Below are 13,618 nucleotides of genomic sequence, written 5' to 3' on the forward strand. Positions count from 1 at the left end.
CTTGAGTAAGGGATTCAAAACACAGAAGCAAAATTAATATTTGGAAAGAGAAAATTTGATCACGTGTCTCCTCTATTGAGACAACTTCATTGGCTTCCTGTTTACTTAAGAGGACAATTCATGGAATTTTCACATCCTTGTTACCTTTGTCTTTGAATGCACAACGATCCCTTTATGCAAAAAATACAAACTCAAACTCAGTTGGAATTGTTTCCTGTTCTTTTTTATACGCTTTGACAGTAATTTGGAATGAAATTCCCTCTTGCATTAGAACTCTCTTGTCCCTCCAGACTTTCCGTAAGTCCTTGAAAACACAGCTATTTCGACGGATCTTAGAGACTTCTCTTAAGGAATACTGAAATGAATTCTCTAGATCAGGGGTGTCCAATGTCGGTCCTCGAGGGCCGCAGTCCAGTCGGGTTTTCAGGATTTCCCCAATGAATATGCATGAGATCTATTTGCATGCACTGCTTTCAATGCATATTCATTGGGGAAATCCTGAAAACCCGACTGGACTGCGGCCCTCGAGGACCGACATTGGACACCCCTGCTCTAGATGGTAGGAAGCTCTTTCCGAATGAAACTAATCTCTATCTAATCCAACTATATTCATCTTGTTTATAACTTGCTAGGTAAACCTACTCGAGCTCCCTTTTCGGGAGATGATAATGGTATATAAATTTAAGTTTTAGATTAGATGAAACTTACCAATAAATTTGTTGAAACACTGCGGCTTGTTTTGCCAGTAGACGCCTAGGAAATAAACAGGGACTCCAGTAAGCATGATGGCTATACCGATGCCACAAACCACAGGCTCCGACCAGAGGCTGAACACCAGAAGGAAGGCCCAGAAGAGGAGGTAGATCACTGGAAAAATAAGGTTCACCTGCAGAAAGCACAAATTCGGCGCTCAGAGAAAAGTACCCTGCAATAGGCATATTTAGGTGTGACTCGAGCTGCTCCTGACAGCTTAAAGTTGGATACGGAGACCAAAATCTAAGGCCCTATATGCAATAAAGAATTCAAGGTCTGTTTCAATACCCCAGTAAAACTATTATTAACTTTTAAAACCAATAGGAGGAAATCTTTTTTCACTCAGAGAATCGTTAAGCTCTGGAGCGCGTTGCCAGAGGTTGTGGTAAAAGCGGATAGCGTAGATGGTTTTAAGAAAGGTTTGGACAAATTCCTGGAGGAAAAGTCCATAGTCTGTTATTAAGACATGGGGGAAGCCTCTGCTTGCCCTGGATCGGTAGCACGGAATGCTGCTACTCTTTGGGTTTTGGCCAGGTACTGGTGACCTGGATTGGCCACTGTGAGAGCGGGCTACTAGGCTTGATGGACCGTTGTTCTGAGCTAGTAAGCCTAGTCTTATGTTCTTAAGGGGTTGGGAGAATAAACCTTCCTCCTCTCCAAAAACTACACCCTGCTCCCTCTCAGGGCATTGAAGGGAGGGGGGGGGGGAATGCATCAAAAGAACTTGAACAGATTCGTCAATGGCTCGATTCAAATAGATTGGCACTAAACATTGATACAACAAATGTCATGCTTTTTCCTTGGAAAGACAGTCATACTCTCTCCTTCCCAATTACCATTAAAGGCATTTCTTTGAAGTTGATTCATAAGATCAGGATTCTTGGGATTCTCTTTGATGATAAACTAACCTATCATGATCATGTTAGTTATGTCGTAAAATCCACTTTCTATAGGCTCTGCCAAATTCGTTCAATGGCTAAATTTTTATGCCCAAAATCTTTAAATATCCTGGTTCACTCTTTGGTCATTTCCAAAATTGATTATTGTAATGCCTTATTTAAGGGACTAGCTCAAAAAGAAATTAGACGCTTACAAATTATTCAAAATGCCTCAATCAAGCAAAAAAATTTGATCACGTGACTCCCCTACTTGAGAAGGCACATTGGCTTCCAGTTGCTCATCGAATAATGTCTGCTTACTTTCAAGTCCATAATATTTAAAACCCCAGCATTCATCCATAAAGTTTTGATTCCATCGAGAGTACTACGGTCAAATGACCAACATCTATTGGTCGTCCCTTCTCTAAAAGTTATTAATACACGGCGTCAATCTATCTTCTCGGTTATGGCTCCTCAAGCTTGGAATGCCCTTCCAATTTATTTAAGAGAAGAAAGGGTTTTGGATAAATTTAAGAGCAAACTGGAGTCTTGGAAGCTCAAATTGCACTAGGGAGACAGAATTCTTAGAGGTTATACAAGATTGTTTCATGGAGCAACTTGTCAGAGAACCGACGAGAGGAAATGCCACTCTGGATCTAATCCTAAATGGGTTAAGGGGACCTGCTAAAGAAGTAGAGGTAGTGGGACCGTTGGGAAACAGCGATCATAATGTGATCAAGTTCAAGGTTGAGGTAGGAATACCAAAAAGAAAAAGAACCATAGCGACAACTTTAAACTTCAGGAAAGGAAACTATGAAGCAATGAGGGAAATGGTAAGGAAGAAACTTAGGAACACTTAAAAAAAATGGCAAACGGTAGAACTTGCCTGGTCTTTTCTCAAGAACACGGTGAGCGAGGCGCAAAATCTATATATCCCCAGATTCAGAAAGGGGTGCAAAAAGAGTCGAATAAAGGACGCGGCGTGGATAACCAAAACAGTGAAGGAAGAAACGATAGGCAATAAGAAAAATTCATTCAGGAAATGGAAAAAGGACAAAACTGAGGGGAACTGGAAAGAGAACAGGAAATATCAAAAAGAATGTCACCGAGTGGTTCGAAAAGCCAAAAGAGAGTATGAAGAGAGGCTAGCCAGGGAAGTACAAAATTTCAAACCTTTCTTTAGATATGTTAAAGGGAAGCAACCGGCTAGGGAGGATGTGGGACCGCTGGACGACGGTGACAAGAAGGGAGTGGTGAAGGAGGAGAAAGAAGTGGCAGAAAGACTTAACGCGTTCTTTTCATCTGTATTTACAAACGAAGACACATCCAGCATTCCGGAACCTGAGCAATTCTTCAATGGAAATCAGGCAGAAAAATTAACAACCATGGAAGTGAGCCTTGAAGATGTACACAGGCAGATAGATAAATTAAAAACAGACAAATCCCCGGGTCCGGATGGAATCCATCCAAGGGTTCTGAAGGAATTAAAGGAGGAGATAGCGGAACTACTGCAGCAAATTCGCAATCTATCCCTGAAAACAGGCGTGATCCCGGAGGACTGGAAGATAGCCAATGTTACGCCCATCTTTAAAAAGGGATCAAGAGGTGACCCAGGAAATTACAGACCGGTGAGTCTGACCTCGGTACCGGGGAAAATGGCAGAAACACTGATAAAAGAAAAAATCGATGAACATTTTGAAAGAAACGAACTTCTGATAACCAGCCAACACGGTTTCTGCAAGGGAAGATCTTGCCTAATGAACTTATTGCACTTCTTCGAAGGAATTAACAAACGGATGGACAAAGGAGACCCCATAGACATCATATATGGAGAAACCTAATAAAACAATACAAGATCAAACTTAAGGAAAAACGAAGAGCTTATTACTCCAAACTAATAGGCACAGAATCCTTAGACACAAAGAAACTCTTCCAACTTGTGAAGAACCTCACCGACACTCAACCATTCCTAACCACTCAAGGAATTCACCCTCCAACGGCCACCCAACTAGCGGACCATTTCAAGAATAAGATCGCCAATATTAGAGCCTCCTTCAACAACTCACCGTCCCTCCTAGACGAGATCATAATAAACCCTACAACAGATGAAGCCATTGCAGCTGACAGGCACTGGTCCAACTTTACAAAGGTGCAATGGCTGGACATGAACAGACTCTACAGAAAATACAGTCGAGCATCATGCGACCTGAACAACTGCCCGTCATATCTACTGACAAACGCATCCCCCAAATTTAGAGCATGCCTCTTGCAATGGATCCAAACAACTCTCACGGAAGGCCAATTCCCACAGGACCTAGGGGAAATCATAATCACCCCAATACTGAAAGATCCCAAAGGACCAATAGACACCCCCTCCAACTACAGACCCATCGCCTCAATTCCATTATATGTTAAACTAATAAAAGGTCTGGTTGCCAAATACCTCACCAACTACCTTGAAGACCACAACCTACTCCACCCAACTCAATCGGGGTTCAGATCTAACCACAGCACCGAGACACTGCTAGCTTCCCTTCTAGATATAGCCAGACAGCACCTTAGCAAAGGAAGAAGGATGCTGATAATTCAACTCGACCTCTCTGCTGCATTCGACCTGGTCGACCACACCATACTTCTTCAGATATTAGAAGCAATAGGGATCTCAGGCGAAGTATACAACTGGTTTCAAGGATTCCTTAAAACAAGAACATACAGAGTAAAAACAAAGGATCTTATATTGGAGCCTTGGACCAACCCCTGCGGAGTACCCCAAGGTTCCCCACTGTCACCCATGCTCTTCAATCTTTACATTTCCTCCCTCGGTACCCTGTTAGACAAACTCAAAGTAACTTCATTCAGCTATGCAGACGATATCACCATACTCCTCCCCTTTGACACACAAGACCCCACCAAATCAGGCACCCTGGAAAAAACTCTAGAAGCAGTGGAAAAATGGATGACAGAACATAAACTGAAGCTCAACCCAGATAAAACTAAATTTCTACTGCTTGAAAAGGACAAAACCCCTTCTATAACTGAGCTAGAAATAAAAACCACCAAATATCCCCTACAACCCACTCTCAAACTCCTTGGAGTAACAGTAGACAGAGGTTGCACTCTTCAGGTGCAAATCAACAAAATCACACAAAAAGCTTTCTTCACCATGCGCAACCTTCGCAAAATCAGAAAATTCTTTGAAAAAGAACAATTCAGACTCATAGTTCAATACCTAGTCCTAAGTCTATTGGATTACTGCAATATCCTCTACCTTTCTTGTCCTACCTACCTAATAAAACCACTACAGACCGTGCAGAACACTGCCCTCAGAATGATCTATTCCCTTTGAAAATTTGACCACATCACCAACGCCTTCCTAGACTCACACTGGCTTCCAATACAAGCCCGCATCCAATTCAAACTATACTGTATGTTATTCAAAACCTTAAACGGAACGGCACCCACCCACCTAAACAACCGTCTAAACAGGAACCTCTCAACCAGACAGAGGAGAACCCAATCCCCTTTCTCCTTCCCCCCTTTTAAAGGAACTAAACGCAAAAAGATGTATGACAACTTACTTGCAACACATGCAGCTAAATTGGACCCCTCCATCACCAACCTACTGACAGCATCAACTGACCTCAAGGCTTTCCGCATAGAAATCAAGACCCTACTATTCAAGAAATTCACCCAAACGTCCTAATCCCTTCCTTTTCCCCTCTCTCCCCCTCTTAGAATCTACTCATCAAAATTGCTTTAGACCTTATGCCTTAATTGTAATTTGTATTTCTCTTCCTGGAAATGTCCAGTTATCGTTCTGATGTAATCCGCTTAGAACTGAAAGGTACAGGCGGAATATAAGCCAGTAATGTAATGTAATGTAATATATCTAGATTTCCAAAAAGCCTTTGACAAGGTGCCCCATGAACGCCTACTCCGGAAACTGAAGAACCATGGGGTGAAGGAGATGTACATAGATGGATCAGAAGCTAGTTGTCGGGTAGGAAACAGAGGGTGGGAGTGAAGGGCCACTACTCGGACTGGAGGAGGGTCACGAGTGGGGTCCCGCAGGGCTCAGTACTAGGGCCGCTGCTATTTAATGTATTCATAAATGATCTGGAAACAGGGACGAAGTGTGAGATAATAAAATTTGCGGATGACACCAAACTATTTAGTAGAGCTCGGACTAAAGAAGATTGTGAAGAACTGCAAAGGGACTTGAACAAACTAGGGGAATGGGCAACGAGATGGCAGATGAAGTTCAATGTTGAGAAATGTAAAGTATTACATGTGGGAAACAGAAACCCGAGGTACAACTATACAATGGGAGGGATGTTTTTAAATGAGAGTACCCAAGAAAGGGACCTGGGGGTGATGGTGGACCTGACAATGAAGCCGACGGCACAGTGCGCAGCGACTGCTAAGAAGGCAAATAGAATGCTAGGCATCATCAAAAAGGGTATTACAACCAGAACGAAAGAAGTTATCTTGCCATTGTATCAAGCGATGGTGCGTCCGCAGCTGGAGTACTGCGTCCAATATTGGTCGCCGTACCTTAAGAAGGATATGGCGATACTCGAGAGGGTTCAGAGGAGAGCGACGCGTCTGATAAAAGGGATGGAAAACCTTTCATACGCTGAGAGATTGGAAAAACTGGGACTCTTTTCCCTGGAGAAGAGAAGACTTAGAGGGGATATGATAGAGACTTACAAGATCATGAAGGGTATAGAGAGAGTAGAGAGGGACAGATTCTTCAAACTTTCAAATAATAAAAGAACAAGAGGACGTTCGGAAAAATTGAAAGGGGACAGATTCAAAACGAATGCTAGGAAGTTCTTCTTTACCCAGCGTGTGGTGGACACCTGGAATGCGCTTCCAGAGGGCGTAATAGGGCAGAGTACGGTACTGGGGTTCAAGAGGGAATTGGACAATTTCCTGCTGGAAAAGGGGATAGAGGGGTACAGATAGAGGATTACTGCACAGGTCCTAGACCTGTTGGGCCACCGCGTAAGCGGACTGCTGGGCACGATGGACCTCAGGTCTGACCCAGTAGAGGCATTTCTTATGTTCTTAATTGCCTATGCCTTTAATTCAGCCTTAATATTATAACGAATGTCTCTCCCTTTCCCAATGTGTTATTTACCTTAATCGTTCCTTTTTGAATTAAATTGTATTTCTTCTCTAAACTTTCCCTGTGTCTGACCTTGTATGCATTTATTGAATTTTAATATGTTTAGTAATAGCTTTGTTAGTCTTGTCTGTTTCCCTCGACTCTAATTTTTAACTGTACATCGCTTAGAATTTGGAAATTTATAATAAACTTGGAAACTTGGAACAGTGTTGGGGGCGTAATAATCATAACTACTGCTGGTGTTAACAAAAGGTTAATAAAAAGGTCAGTAAGCTCAAGCTTCTATGCTAACTTCAGGCACACTGAAGATGGCCATAAATTGCATTTTGTATTGAAACAGGTATTAATGAGCCGAAAAGTATTCCTTCCCAATGCACAGAAGGAAATTGAGGCCTATAACGCTGAAATTTGTTTTGCCAGATCAGGGACAGTGTCCAAGGTTTTCGGGAGATTGCTTGTCACCTTTTCACACTAAATTGAGGGGGGATGGGGTGGTCTCTTACACACGGAAGGAAGCCCATGCAACCGTAAGCGCAGACAGTGAGAAACAGCCGTGTGCGAGGCCAAGCAAAACACTTCCGCGCCCGTTTTTCGGTATTTCAGTGTGAATTTGTCCAACCATTTTTTTCAAAGGCTCGTATCGCAAAGCAGAGAACAGCGCCGACGCATGCGAGCGCTTCTGGCTTGATTTGGTCATGCGCCTAAGAGCCACGCTTACGTCAGACTCTTTGCCCGCATTATGCCAGGCTCGGCCCTCCCTTTGCTTTTAGGCTTGTTAGTGTCAATGAACGGTGCGTCTGATTGCTTCTGAACATCGCTTAGCTAGTTTTCTGCTGTTGCGCTATGGGATTTGGCTGTGAGCTTCGGCCCCTGCGGCTGTACTCTCTCGAAGAACGTAGGGAGAGGGGAGACATGATTGAGACGTTTAAATATATCACGGTCGTATCAAGGAGGAAGATGATATTTTCTTTCTTAAAGGACCCTCGGCAACGAGAGGGCATCCGCTAAAAATCAGGGGCGGGAAATTTCATGGCGACACCAGGAAGTATTTCTTCACCGAAAGAGTGGTTGATCATTGGAATGAACTTCCAATGCAGGTGATTGAGGCCAGCAGCATGCCAGATTTTAAGAAAAAAATGGGATGCACATGTGGGATCTCTAAGAGGGTAAATTGGGAGAGGGTAATCAGACTTGATGGGCTATGGGATATCTAAGAGGGTTAAGTTAGGGGGGTGGGTCATTAGTGGGGGAAACTTGATGGGCTTTGGCCCTTTTCTGCCATCATTTTCTATGTTTCTATGTTCAGGAGAACACCTTCAGAGTCCTTTGCTCAGCACACCCTGATACAAAGTACACTTATTTATTGCTTTCCCAGCAGGTTCTAATCGGGTTTGCTCATTAATTTACTCACTGTTAATCTACAAAACTCAGCCTCTATTTATAACTGGGGCATCCGTGTGTCGGTTTCTGCATTCATAATGGTTTTCAATCTCAGCTCTCTCTCTCCAGACCTCTCTTTCTCTATGTCTCGCTCCCTCTTTGTGTGGTCTCCATCAGTGTACGTGTGTGTGCCCGTCTCTCACTGTGCAACTTTCCTAGACTACTGAAACAAACAAAAAAAAAATCTGAGTTAATTTCATTGAACGGATGCAGAACCAGACAGAATCCCAACAGAACAGCTACATATCCGGGTCTAGAATAAACCTTCTGCCATCGTAGACCTGGATATTTCCCCTTACTACTCACCAGAATATTCAAAGGCTGGTGTCACTGCCGTAACTGCAACACAATCTCTCCCCTCTACTAGGTACTTTGTGACATAATATAAAATCTCTCCAAAACACACACCCAGGACCAATTTAGCCATCCTTTAAGAACACTAACTGCTAAGACACACACAGTAACAGCCCTACCTACCCTGAAAATATCACATCAGCCCCTAGAACATCAGTACGTCTACTGGAAAAAGCGAACATGCCAGACGGTGACATTTCCCTAGAAAGAAACATGTCATCACAATCCCTCAGCTCAGTCACACATGCAGAGCATGGACAGACCCTCGGCAAATGCAAAGTAAGGAACCACAAGTTAGAAATACCGTAGAAGCACGCAGATAAAATCTGAACTGGAAACCCCAGGAAGCCAGACTCTATATCCTTTACTCCATGTCCACTAAGTCTATATTTTAAGTCTGTATGTTATGTCAACACTGTAATTTCTGTAAACTCTGTATGTCTCACTAAAGCATGTCCTACCCATACTATGAATGCACTCTTGTAATCCGTTCTGGGTTCCTTTGGGAGGATGGGCTAAATAAATAAATAAATAAAGTTGTTATGTATTTTTTTTATTTTTTCTTGAAACTTTGAGCAATTGCTTACAGTTATTATTGTAATAAACGAATAATTCAATTAAAAAAACAAAGTTGATTATGAATTTACATGTGTAGGGTAACATTACATATATAGAGTCAAGTCCTTTCCATCTTTAAAAGGAATAAAATCTCTTGGCAGTATTACTCGATCTTTCTCGTATACTTTTACAATGATTTGGAATGGGATTCCTTCTCGTGTTGGAACTCTTCTCTCCTTCCAGATTTTCCTTAAATCTATGAAAACACCGTTATTTCAACAGTTCTTTAAAAATTGCTCTACAGAAAATGAGTTATCTTCTTTCTAAGATGTTCGGATGAGGGTCTTCATTAATAAGTTCTTTTTTCTCTAACTACTTTCACTTTGATTATCGATTTCTATATGAACCAAGTTGAGTTCCTTTTGGGAAGATGACAGGGTATATAAATCCAAGATTTGGATTAGATTAGATTAACATATGGTGAACTCAATTAACCAACAGAGCAGGTCTAGATCAGCGTACATTAGAATACATATGGTTGGAAGGGAGTGACTGGATTTATGGGAAGAGGTGAATTTTTATTGTTTCCTGGAGTTCAGAAGCACTTATCTGTGTTGATTCACCGCACAAGCATTCCACATCCTAAGTCTTTTTTTTTTTTTAAACCCTACCCGAGTCAACGTAAGAAAACCGCTTTAAAAGTCACACTTTTGATTGCACCTTGGGGCGGACTCCCAGGGGCAACTCTGGAGGTTGCACTTATATGTCTTGTCAATTCTGGGGCCATCGACCACAACAACCTTCTCTTCCACATAACAAACAAGTGTGTGATCTTTTACCTTGTACTACTAATCAGTCTCCAGTCTCTCCCTCGACGTGTCCCTACGTCTTAAGTTTTTTAAACTTAGATCAGTCCGTTCTAAATCTTTACTAGTAACAGACCTTTGGACTTTCTTTTTCTCATGGAAACGTGGTTAAAACCAGGTGAAAAAAGTTCCCTCTTTAAATATTTGCCCCCCCTGACTTAACTGCTTTGTTTGCTTTTTTTTCAATATCCAGAAACTTTAGTGATTAAAATTCAGACTAATCCCCCAATTCATATACTTCTTCTCTATTGCCAATATCTTGGGATGCTATTTTTCAAATGCTTATCAAGGCAACTCTTTCTTTTCCCAACATTATTATCTTAGGTGATTTCAATAGTCACGTTGACGATGTCTCATCTCCTAAAACATCTCAATTTCTAGTATTCATTGATTCCTTAGGGCTCCAGCAATTTGTCATTTGTCCACTCAGGAAGCAGGCCATACCTTAGACCCCGTTATGTCCTCATCTCAAACGTCTTCTTTTATATCTTGATTGAGAATTCTCCCAGTCCCACGGTTTGATCATTTTCTAATCTCTTTTCATCTCTTTTCCTTTTCCCCTACATGACCAAAATCTACTTCTCATTATGAGTCTAGGTTTTTAAATCATCTAAATCACTCAGAATATACTCCCTTTCACTGTTTTTTCTCTCCAACTTTTTTATCCTCTTCAATTGAACAGGCACAATGCTGGAATGAAAAGCCTGATAAATGGCCTAAACAAGTGGTCTCAAACTCGTGGCCCGGAGGCCACATGTGGCCCGCCAGGTACTATTTTGAGGCCCTTGGCATGTTTATCATAGTCACAAAAGTAAAATAAAACCATTTCTTGATCATATGTCTCTTTAGCTATAAATGACAATATTATTATTAAGACTTTGTCAAAAGGAAAGATTTATAAACTATAAAAAAGTTTTACCTCATGCAAAATTGTCATTTCTTTAATAAGACATTAACTATTTTTTCTGAGGCCTTCCAAGTACCTACAAATCCAAAATATGGCCCTGCAAAGGGGTTGAGTTTGAGACCACTTGCCTAAACAATATCGCCCCTATCAAGCTCCTTGTCTAGTATCATGACGGTCTTCGCCTCCTAAAGAAACAGCTAAGACATGCAGAAAGAATTTGGCGTACGTGACAAGACCCAATATCTCTCCAATCCTGTAAAACCCTTCAAGCTCATTATAATATTAAACTTCAACAAGTTAAGAGATAATATTACTCCAAAATGATTAATGATTCAGATAATCTATCCAAACATCTTTTCTCACTTATCTCCAGATTTACTTCCAAACCTCAACCACCTGACTCTTCTATGCCTTCAGCGGAATCATTAGCAAAGTATTTTTCAGATAGAATTACTTAACTCAGACCGACTTTCCCTAGTGCATCTCTCTCCACCTCTTCAGATATTTCAGTTATCATTTCCCACAATTTTACCAGTCTCTACCTGGTTATCCTTTTCCATTCCGTCTTTCATGAATCTAGCATGCGTTGAACCCTCAAGCTCTTTAGATCTGGTCCCTTCGTCTCGACTCAATCTCTCAATTCATGGTCTTCTGCCACTTGCCTTAAATTTGATTTCAAATAGTCCGTCCACTGGATCAGTACTGTCCGTTTGGATGGAAAACAGTTGTAGTTTATCCTCTTCCGAAACAAAATAAGCGTGACTTATCATTGTCCAAAAATTATAGACCTATTTATAATCTTTGTTTTCTTTCTAAAGGAACTGACTGCCTAGTTTTAGACAAAACAAATATTCTCCATCCAAAACTGTCTGGATTCCACAAAACCACAATCAAAGCATTACTTAGTGAGGTCTGTTCAATTTTTGAATCGGGAAAGGTGGCTTTCTTGATTTCCTTAGACCTTTTGATTTCATTGATCACCAACTTTTTCTTTCTTACAGTCTGCGCCTCTCCTCCTCCCCAGTGTCTCACGGCACACCTGAAATCTCAAGGGCCACGCTAACGTGCCACGACACACAGTTTGCGATATACTGGCCTACTATGAATCTACTCACAGCTCTGCATTTTTCTTTCTCTGCCTCAAACTCTGGAACAGTCTTCCACACTCTCAGAAGAACTTGACATTTTCCCCTGTTTTTAAAAAAAGCCCCGAAAACTTATTATTTTGAACTAGCTTCCCCTTAAAGCTCTTAGGGTCAGCTCTGAGGATCTTCAAGTACAAAGACCTCAGAACACGTGATGTTATGACTCTCTTTAAATTGATACGATGGAGTCTCTTTCTCCCTTTTTATTTTAGACCTTGACCCACGGAAAGGCAATGTAGCAAATCTTTTCAATAGACACAAACTTTTTACCATTATCCTGACTTGTTCAGCTAAAAATTGTCTCGAGACGGCTCCACAAAGTCCATTATGAACAATTTGCAGTTGAACAAGTCAGGATAATGGTAACATAAGAACAGCCATACTGGGTCAGACCAGCCCAGTTTCCTGTTTCCAACAGTGGCCAGCCACAAATACCTGGCAGAAACCATGCTACCAATCCCAGGGCAAGCAGCAGCCTCCCCCATGTCTGTCTCCATAGCATGCTATGGACTTTTCCTCAAGAGAATAGTTAAGCTCTGGAACGCGTTGCCAGAGGTTGCGGTAAAAGCGGATAGCGTAGATGGTTTTAAGAAAAGTTTGGACAAATTCCTGGAGGAAAAGTCCATAGTCTGTTATTAAGACATGGGGGAAGCCTCTGCTTGCCCTGGATCGGTAGCATGGAATGTTGCTCCTCTTTGGGTTTTGGCCAGGTACTAGTGAGCTGGATTGGCCACCGTAAGAACAAACTACTGGGCTACCTTTATTTTAGCTAGCTCCTCATGAACACAACCTAGTTTATTATTAGGATTTTTGGGCTCACAATCTATCTAATGTACCTGGGGCTATGAAGGATTAAGTGACTTGCCCAGGGTCACAAGGAGCAGTGCAGGATTTGAACCCACAACCCCAGGGTGCTGAGGCTGTAGCTTCAACCACCGCGCCACACACTCCAACCCTCTGAAAATCGATCAGGGTCTATTACTCCTCCATCCCTATTCACGTTTGTCTCTGCAATGAGAGGGCATAGGATGAAGTTAAGAGGCGATAGGCTTCTGAGTAATCTGAGGACACACTTTTTTACAGAAAGGGTGGTAGATGACTGGAACAGTCTCCCGGACGAGGTGATGGAAACGGAGACTGTGTCTGAATTCAAGAGGGCTCATGGGATCTCTCAGAGAGAGAAAGAGATAATGGTTACTGCGAATGGGCAGACTGGATGGGCCATTTGGCCTTTATCTGCCGTCATGTTTCTATTGGTCTGACCCAGTAAGGCTAGTCTTATGTTCCCCACTTTTTTGTCTGTTATTCTTCTCTGCTTTGCCATTTTTCCCTTTTTATCACTCTCTGTTACCTTGGAAACACACATATAGTCAGGGCCAGAATGTTTCTTGAATCTGAATGTACGTGAGCGTCAATCTGTGCATTTCCCCTCTCTTGAAGTATCTCTCTTTCCTCGGTCACCTGGTTGTATCAAGGGTCACTGAATGGCAGGGAAAATTCAGCTGCTGTCAGCCCAATAGAAGTGGAGTCAGCAACAGTTGGGCAGCAGCCGATAACAACCACAGGAGGGCAAAGATAAATGCTGA

General features: G+C 42.0%; 2 protein-coding genes across 3 annotated transcripts in view; both read right to left on the bottom strand.

Annotated features, from left to right (window-relative positions):
- Positions 1 to 11,500, bottom strand: part of CEBPE (CCAAT enhancer binding protein epsilon) — a 33,261-nt gene extending 21,761 nt beyond the window's left edge. The window contains exon 1 of the mRNA XM_033924530.1: positions 11,430 to 11,500. The gene's annotated coding sequence lies outside the window, so the exon portion shown is untranslated. The remainder of the gene's footprint in view (positions 1 to 11,429) is intronic.
- SLC7A8 (solute carrier family 7 member 8) overlaps positions 1 to 13,618 on the bottom strand; it is a 47,312-nt gene that overhangs the window by 1,550 nt on the left and 32,144 nt on the right. For both annotated transcript variants that reach the window (XM_033924528.1, XM_033924529.1), the window contains one exon: positions 709 to 886. In XM_033924528.1, the coding sequence (XP_033780419.1) occupies positions 709 to 886 (178 nt within the window). The remainder of the gene's footprint in view (positions 1 to 708; positions 887 to 13,618) is intronic.

This window comes from Geotrypetes seraphini, chromosome 16, assembly GCF_902459505.1.
Source record: "Geotrypetes seraphini chromosome 16, aGeoSer1.1, whole genome shotgun sequence".
NCBI lineage: Eukaryota > Metazoa > Chordata > Amphibia > Gymnophiona > Dermophiidae > Geotrypetes > Geotrypetes seraphini.